At 32.1% G+C, this 9,766-nt stretch overlaps 1 protein-coding gene across 1 annotated transcript; it reads right to left on the reverse strand.

Annotated features, from left to right (window-relative positions):
- Positions 1-1,747: 1,747 nt before the first annotated feature.
- LOC124913129 (subtilisin-like protease SBT3) lies at positions 1,748-5,255 on the reverse strand. The gene is made up of 2 exons (XM_047453743.1): positions 4,788-5,255; positions 1,748-3,880 (listed from the first exon to the last, which is right to left on the reverse strand). Exons 1-2 carry the CDS (start codon positions 5,253-5,255, stop codon positions 1,748-1,750), a joined length of 2,601 nt encoding a protein of 866 aa, XP_047309699.1.
- Positions 5,256-9,766: the final 4,511 nt, after the last annotated feature.

The following is a 9,766-nucleotide window of genomic DNA, read 5'->3' on the forward strand; positions in this document are numbered from 1 at the left end:
CAGAATTGAAATTCTAAAAGATTTACAAATATTATCTTGGGGAAGTCGATGGTTTGACCCCAATGATCCGAAAATCCTATTCAAAATTGAATCTCAAAAAATTCAATTTTAAAATTCAATTCTTGATTAAAATTACCAACAACTATTCAGCCCTACGCCTCCCAAAACACTCTCATGCACTTTTCTTGTTCAATTTCGTCCCAATTCTCGAAATTCTTAAAAGTCTAAAGATGTTAAAATTCCTCTTTCTCAATAGTTTGTTCTAATTTACTAATAAGTTCTAACCATTGATTATTTTTTTATCTTGAATCTAATTTACTTATTTTCTGCGGAAGAAAAAGTATGTTTTAACTCCTAGCCTTCTCTATACTCGTGCAATTTTGACCTTAAACTTTTAATGTAATATGGATTTACCCAAATATTGTTATTTATAATACTAAATACAAATTGATTTCATAAAATAATATAGTTTGCTATAAAATAATTATAAAAGTTTTTTAAACTATTCTTTGATAAGGTTACTTTTATCATTTTTATTATCAAATTGAAATGAGCATGGGTGAAGACGAGGAGTAGGGATGGCAATTTGAAACCGCCCCGTGAAAATCGAACCGAATTGTCCCGTTTGGGACGGTTTTTCCCCGAAACCGAACGAGGATGGGGCGGGGATGGTATTTGTGTCCCCCGCCCCGACCCGCCCCGATTCTGCCCCGAATACCATAAACATAATTAAATATATTAAATCATCAATATATTTATTTATTTACTATATTTTATAAGAGTATTAAAATTATTTCTTTATAATAATATAAAATTTTAATATATTACAATATATATTATATTAAAAAATTGGTTTATATAATTTTATTGTATAATATTTTTTTATTTTTTTTAAATACAAATTATAAACGGTGTCCCGCGGGTTTCCCCGAAACCGAAAAAAACCGAACGGGACGGGGATGGTATTAAAAAAATCCCCGAAATTAAAACGGGGCGGGGATGGTAATTGCATTCCCCGCCCCGAACCGCCCCATTGCCATCCCTAATGAGGAGGGAATAAGAAATAAATTAAAATTTTATAAAAACAAACTAGTGCATAATTAAATTCGCGCATATACTATATCGACAGTAATATAAAATTGTCATTAAAGGCTTTAACGAAGGTATATTACAACGGTATATATTTACCGTTAATGCTCAAATTTCAATATCGACTACCCTTAACAACATTAGACGTCGGTCAAAAATTGTTGGTTCATTTTCTAATCGATTTTGCGTTTCCTTCAAATTCTTCAATATTTTCACAAATTTGCTGAAAGTAATGATAATAAATTTATTAGATCACATATGGTAGTTTGAGAAGTTTAACTTACATATTAATAAGGATTCCATGTGGATCACAACTAGAGGAGACACACATGAGTTGTTATTAGTCTACGTCAAGCAATGAGATCAACAAATTTCTTAAGAAATTAGAGAATTATTAGGAGAAAAAAAAAAGATTATATCATAATCGAGAGATACTTTTAGTAACATTTTCTTATAATAGATTATTGGATATTCAAAAAAAATTAGTGGCATAAACTTATATAATGCATGTTAACCTAATTTCACAAAATCAAGTTCATTATTCTAGCTAGAATTGACAACCTTTCAAAACATTACCTTTAATTTATTGCAATCTAAATCAAAATCTTTATCTCAAAATCAACAATAATAACAATAACATCTAGCCTTTAAAATATACTTATGCAATAAATTCTGGTGATATAACAATAGGGCTCCTAACAGTGTGATTTCCATTTTGCTCAATCCAAATCAACACACCATTTGAAACATTGCTCCTCTTATTTTCATTCTTCCACTCAATCTTCAAGCTATAACTTTGTTTATCGTATTTCTTATCAAAAACGAGATGTGTCGGATGGACTACAGCCTTCGAGCCCTCAGGTGCCACCACCTTAGCCTCGTATGTAGCACCGCCTAATCCCACATTTGTCAAAGTCCTATGAAATGTCATTGTTACTACTGACGACGATTTATCGTTATATGTAACTATAAATGATGGATAGTTCGCATCTGGTGATGGCTCGGTGCAATTGTAACGCTTTGTCCTAGTCAATGTCATGATTTGTTCTTTTGTATAGTTCAAATAACACAAGACATTGACGTAGTCTCTAGCTGTGGCATCATAGACTAAACCTGGATCGAGGGCTCGATTTGGATCAATATGACCGGATCCCATAGCGAGTGGAGAAGCATATTGAAGATCATTTGATATGTTATCTTGGATAGGATTGTTAGTATTGTCCAATGGATTGGCGGTAGTCATTAGAGCCGATTGGATGGCTGCGGGGCTCCAAGTTGGGTGAGCTCCACGCATGAGAGCTGCAATGCCAGCCACATGAGGGCAAGCCATTGAAGTTCCGGAAACTATTACGTAGTCACTTGATAGGTTTATGTTAGTTCCGACTTTTGCTATTGGCTTATTGGGAGTATACGCCGCTAGGATTAAGGTCCCGGGTGCTATCAAATCTGGCTTTAAGATACCGGGATAAGGCATGGCAGGGCCTCGAGATGTGTAGGTTGCAACTTTTGGAGCTGGCTTGATTCCAATGACTGTCTCCTTAAACTTGATGCTGGCTATTGGATTGGAACCATGGTTTCTTGTCTTTGCGTATTCAATCACCGATATAGCTTCGTTTGAGGTTATTGCAACTCCGGGCCATGGAAACTTTGAGAAAACATACAACAAGGGGTCGTCGTTGACAAAAATGGCGGCGGCTATGGTCGACTTTGCGATTATTTTGAATTGTTCTTGCCAATTGTTAGTGTTGTCGCATATTATCACGGTTGATGGAGGTAATGTATTAATATACTCTACGGAATCACATAAGGCTATGGTTTCGTTATACAATAGTGGGAGCTTGTCTATAGTTGCACTAAGAGGAAAAGTAGTCCATCCCATGATTGTCATATTGTTTCCTAGTTTCAATGTGCCAGCGAACCTACAATCGGTGTCCCCAGCACCGACTGTTATTGTCCACGGGATTGCATCGGTTATAGATGAAAAGCCTGGCCCCGAGTTCCCTCCGGCTTGAGCTACAACGATACCTTTCTCCATAGCCGCGAATGTAGCAATAGCAATGGGATTTTCATAGAATGGGATGACGGTATCTACACCAAATGAGAGCGACAAAACATCAACACCATCTTCAACCGCTTTGTCGATGGCAGCTAGTACATCGCATGTCGTAACGTCCACTCCCCAATAGATCTTGTATGAAGCAACCCTAGCATGAGGTGCCATGCCACGAGCCGTTCCTTCGGCATATCCAAAGAAATCCACATTATCTACATAACCGCCGGCTGCTGTTGAAGCACAATGCGTGCCATGTCCATCCTCGTCTCGAGCCGAGTTAAGCCCTAGGTTGGTATGTGGCTTGATGGATAGTAAACCCTTGTTGAATGACCTAGCACAAACTAACTTAGAATTGCACATGGATGCATTGAAACCTTCTCCTTCCTCGCATTTTCCTTTCCACTTATCGGGCACGGGAGTAATGTTGTCGTGAAAGCTCCGACTTTCCGGCCATATTCCCGTGTCCACAATTCCGACCACAACTCCTTCTCCGTAGTCGGAGGCTGGCCATAACCCATTGTTGCGATTTAACGAGAGAAAATCGGTTGTGTGAGTAGTTCGGAGACTAATAGGTTTGTCGTGGTACGACGAGACGAAAGAGGGTGAAGCCTTGACGGATTCGAGCTCGGTTTTGGAAAGGTAGGCGCAAAAGCCATCGGCAACATTGGAGTAGATGTAGATCACATTGTTTTTGTTGGTGGTGGTGGAAGAAGAAGTTAGAGAAGTGTACCAATGGCTCTTTACAAATATATAATTTTTCCAAAAAATATTCTTAATATATATATCTTTTATTACAATTATTTATATTGATAAATAATTATTAATTTTAGAATGTAATTATAATTCAGTTAAATTTGTTATTTATTTATGTATTAATATGAATAATTTTGTTATTCTTATAATTCATTGTTTATTAGTTATACATTCATTATGAAATTTATAATAATTCTTGTTTTTAACTTATAATTGATTAATAAATTGCAAGAAGTAGTTTGAGATTTAAGAGAATTGAAAACTAAACTGCTTGTTATCTTAAATTTTTTTTTTTCTATATAAGAAACAAAATAATTTTAGAAAGCTAATGTAGACTTTATTGTAATGACCTCAAATTTAAATTTATGCTCTTCTAAATGAAAATTAATGAAACCTTGTAAATATGGACATTAACTTATACTAGTTCTTCTTATTTCAAAAAAACAAACTTATACTATATGTTAAATTAGTGATTAATTACATCAATGAAGTGCAAAAAAATCAAGATACAATAAAACATGAATTGTTTTTTCATAAGACAATAAATTTCATAGTAATATAAAGACTAATTTCTCAATTCATCATGATTATACTATATGTTAAATTAGTGGTTAAAGAAACTCATCGATGTGCATAAAAAATAAAGATATGATTAATATCAATAAACTATTCATTGTTTCTTTTATAGAAGATTAAATTTCATAGAAATATAGAGTCTGAATTCATTGTGATTATAACATAATATAAATTATAAATATTAAACTTACGCGAATGTGTCTACTTTTTTTATACAACCAACACATTCTCGACCACCTTAAGTTGAGTTGAGTTGGTTGATTCTTTCCTTCACACAATCCTGAATTTTATTTAGTGAATCTTTCAAAATTTTAACTTGATCATCACTAAGATCTGAAATAGGAGTGTCGATAATCGACAACATTTGGCGTGTCTTAACCATCGTGTCTATTCTTTTTTCCCTCTCTTCCTCTTGATCCAAAAGATTGCTCACCTCGATAAACTGACGAGTTAGTTCATCTAATGTTGATCTATAAGAGACCTCCATAAGTAATTCGTTTTCATCTCTATTGTGAAGTTTTTGATTGTTGAGAAGTCTCATTGCAATCGACTCCATGTTTGGGGAAGTGAAAGAGTAGAGCTTCCCTGATGGGGAGAACATCATGGCGATAAAATAGAGACCACAATCAATGCTTAGGTCACTGATCTTTTTGTACAATCCATTACGACGTTTAGAAAATGTGATCCAACAATCTTCTTCCTTCTCCCGACGTTGGTCCATGGGGATTCTTTGACGGCCTTTGGACATCTTGTTGGATATCGAGTTGCTAGGAGCATTCTTCATTATAAGCTCCCAAAATATTATACAGATCCTAAAGTAGGAAAAAGTTTGGTTTGTCTCTCCTTCACTAAGTTAGAGTTCACTAAGTTAGAGTTGTATTTAAATATATAAGAATGAAAAACCATTAGAAATTCAATTAAAAATTTAATTAAAAGATCAAATTGTAGTAGTCAATGACAATCTATCTAATTTGATTTGGCAAGTTTTAAATATAGAAATTTAGAATATTTAAAACTAATTGTAAAGCATTCAACCATATTGACCATTTGAAAATCAATTATCATCTAGTCCATTTTAACATATTTTTCAAAGCTCAATAATATTAGTGGTATGACTTGTTTGTTGACCACAATTAAATTATTTACTTGGGTTGTTTTGACTACTATAATTAGTTATTTCTACCTTAAGGAGATATTGTTGTAACATAAATATAAATTATATGTAATATAATACTAATTTATTTTTGAGATATTGTTATTATACTCATTTATTAGGTTCATTTTAGTTGATATATCTAATAAATCTCTCAACATGCTAAATGTTTTGCCCTTCATATCTATTATAAATATCAAATACAGATATTTCTGTAACATAAATATAAATTATAATTATATATTCATTACAATATTTATTGAAGTGTATTGCGAATTTTCAATAACTTGGAATTTTCGTGAGTGTGAATGAATATGGTTGATTTTCTAGAAAATATACCGGTCATACTCATTAATATGTCAAATGATCCCATAATACATGTAAAAAGAGGTCATATATAATCTCATGTAACAAATGATTTGGTGTGATATTCTTTATTTCACGATTTGTGTACAAAGTTTGAAACAACATAAAATCCACAACAAAAATGTATTTAATTTATCTGTGAAATAACTCCAACAAGACTTAAGATGGGGTGACATGAAAAATAGAAACTTCTAGTATATAAAAAATAAAGTCTATTTATATAACATAAAAAACCTAAGTTGTCACAATTTATTTAAACTTAAATTACCCATCAATCCCTAACTTATTTTTTTTTTGTAATGTTCTCAATTTAGGAAAATTAAAAGGTAAAAAAAAAAACAATTCATGCATGTTTATGAGGAGAACTTACTAAATTTGACGAGACTAGTGAGTGAAAAATAACTTCAAACAAATATGCATCATCCAACTAACCAATATTTTGGATTCCCATATCCACGGATCGTCTTATATTTATTGATCTTTCAATGTGATCTTAAGGTGCCTCTTTAGAGGATTCATCAATACTATATCGATTAAACTCCATATTTTCACTTTGGTTCTTGACCTAACTCAATAGTATATCGATTAAACTTTATATATTAACTTTAGTAAGTATTAACATGGTGTGAGTTTGAGTCCAACAAAAAATGTTAAATTAAAAAATAATTTATAAACTAAAACTTCAAATTCCTTAGTAATTTAAACCTTTTGTATCATCATTTAAACGTTTATTCATGATGATACAAGATGTGTAATGCCTCTATTTTTGATGTTGTCACAAATAAGTACTTCTATATTTTGACATCTTCTAAAAAAAATATAGATCTGGATAGTTAAATAATAGGCCACAACTTAGATCAAGTTATGAAACCTATCCATGTGAAACATGTGGCACCAAATTTAACACCTTGAATAAACGAGTGGTGATCCAACCAAATGTAAAATAATAAATAAGAAGGAATCTACCTCGAATGAAATATATAAATTGCCTAAAATTCAGATCGAAATTCAAATGACGCAATACGGTTTGGTAATCCAACAACGTCAATAAAATCTAGTAAAATAGTGTATTTATATAAAGAAGACGAAGCATCTTGGGAGGAGTGCAATGCATAATTGTGTTTGGAATAAGCTAGTTAAATATAAATTTAGTGACAGAGGGTTAGGGTTTACTTTAGAGTATGCGAATGGGCTTTTTTCGGCCCAACCTTAGGCGCACAATCCCCTTAACCCTATTTATTTGTTTCCGTTTTGTTAAATAAAATATCATGCGATGCAAGGTCCTTTAACTCTATTTATTTTCCTCATGTTTCGTAAATGAAAAATCAAATACATTTTATATTGTATAAACAATTCTCGAATTAAATCCTATGGATTAGAATTCAACTCTTGATTTTAAATTATGTTTATTGTTTCAAATTTTATATCATCCATTGTAACTAGATTTAGAGTACATATTCTATTAAATATTATCCCACTAGGTAGATAACTCGCACTTAGTCCATTAAATGTTTATTTATTTGTCATGTTTACAAAGAAAAAAATATATATAAAATTTTGTGAAATGAGAAATTACAAACTCTCTTATTCTTCTTAATTTTTCCTCAATGTGAAATTTGTTCTAGATTTAATGCAATTTAATTCGATAGGGAATGAAATATCTTGTTTGTACTAGTTTAATTGTTAAATTTGTTTCATTATATCACTAGTAAAAAACAGTTCAATAGCGACGGGAAATATTGTCGCTATTGTATATCTTAAACGTCTCCAAACATAGCCACGGTAAGACAGCCCGTTGCCAGCCGACGCCATTGCTTCCATAGCTAAAATATAGCATCAGGAACAAGTAATGTCGCTGTTGTGTAGCTACAGTATTAAAATATTGTGGCTAAAGATGTGACTATAGGATATATTTACTGTCGCTAAAGGGTAGCTTAAATTAATTGAGAACAATCACTATTTTTTTATAAATTACTAAATTTTTAACAACATTAATAAAAGGCTAACAAATATCTCAAAATATAATTTATTTTTAGTAAAACTAGATGATTCATATTACTAAAACAAATATACCTAATATTTTTATTAAATACAAACATGTGTTTCTCATTCTTATAAAGTAAAAATAAAATACATGAATCCTTAAAATACAATGCTCTCCATTTGTTTCTCAATATTCTCAGTTTATAATAGTCAAACTAGTTGGCTTGTCAAAGACTTGCCAAAGGTCAAACACTAAATGAAAAATACCATCATCATTTTATCATCTAATTAAGAATACTATAATGTACTCATATAATCATTTAAATAACAATTATGTCAAATTCAAACTCAACTCAATCACATTTAAAACACAAATAAAATGAAATTAAAAGTGTCTTAAGTCTAATGCATATTGAAATCTAATTTTGTTTTCACAAATACTTTTGATCTCCCTATGTGGTCCTTTTACAATTAAATTTACCACTAATTGAGAACAATAATACTAGTGGTCAATAATAAGAATTAAGGATTCAGTAAATTTCATAAAATAAAGAACTATAATCTTTTTTTGTTCCCATAAGAAGATAAACAACTTTATTAATAAGTAGTAAAAATATTAATCAAATATTAATATTGAAATGCATTGGTTCAATTATGCCTATATTTAAAAAGGTTAGATTGGATCATAATAAAATAACTAGTTAACAAAATCTGAAGCATGACTTCATTGCTCTATAGGAAGAAATAATGTAAGTTTGCGATCGGCATAAGGCAATAAGTTAAATTACATACTATAACCAAACATGTTAGATAAAATAGATAGTTAATTATTAAGTAATTAACTATTTAAGAACTTAACCAAATCCACCGTCTGTGCAGGGTAAAAGAAATCCGGAAAGACCAAAGAAGCTCGGAAATACAAGAATCAGTTTTACTCCATATCTACAAATCAGTTTCGACCGCCTAAACCCAGTTGACCGATATTAAAAAGGCGGCGCAAACAGGGATCATCTAAACCAACTCTTTATTCGGCTATCTTTACAAGTAACGGAACCATTAGAGGATCGGCTCAGCATTGAAAAATGGTTTTACCGCTCAGCTACATGATCGGTAAACTCATCAGTTATACCTCAGGAAGAAATTAAGAGATTAGAACACAAGCAGAAAACAACAACACATACTCGAACGAACATAGAAAACCAATCTCTGAAATCTCAAATCATCTATGTTCATATATTGTATAAAGTAGTTCAAAATGTGTTAGAACTTCACGTGTATTACAAGTTCATCTATTATGTGTGAGTAGTGAGTGTTGTAAGTCGAAAACGAGCAGTAAATAAGTCTCGGTTTTTCGACGTATTGTAAACTGTGTTGAATATTCTGAGTGAATATCCTTATCAACGTTTGAGAAGAAGGGGTGACTTAGGAGCTTTATCTCCGAACATCCATAAATCATGTCTTGTGTTTCTTCTGTACTTCATACTTCTTTATCACTGTCCAAACTGTGTGTGTGTTGCTTCAAATTGGAATGAACAGTTTCGCACTTGAACTATGTTCAAGAGTTTGTGACAACTTGCGTAATATTGATACCGATATTAACCTCTAACAGGGTTAGTATCAACCGGTGTGTTGTGTAAGCCTTCACCCTAGCAAGACTCCCAGTCTCCTTCGGCGATCCCGATCCTAACAAAGCATCATCCTTTTTTTATAATGTTCATATATATTATCATCATGCCCCACTTCTCTAGGTTGGCTAGCTCCAACACCCAAATTGTTCAGTTTACATCACCTGC

This window comes from Impatiens glandulifera, chromosome 8, assembly GCF_907164915.1.
Source record: "Impatiens glandulifera chromosome 8, dImpGla2.1, whole genome shotgun sequence".
NCBI lineage: Eukaryota > Viridiplantae > Streptophyta > Magnoliopsida > Ericales > Balsaminaceae > Impatiens > Impatiens glandulifera.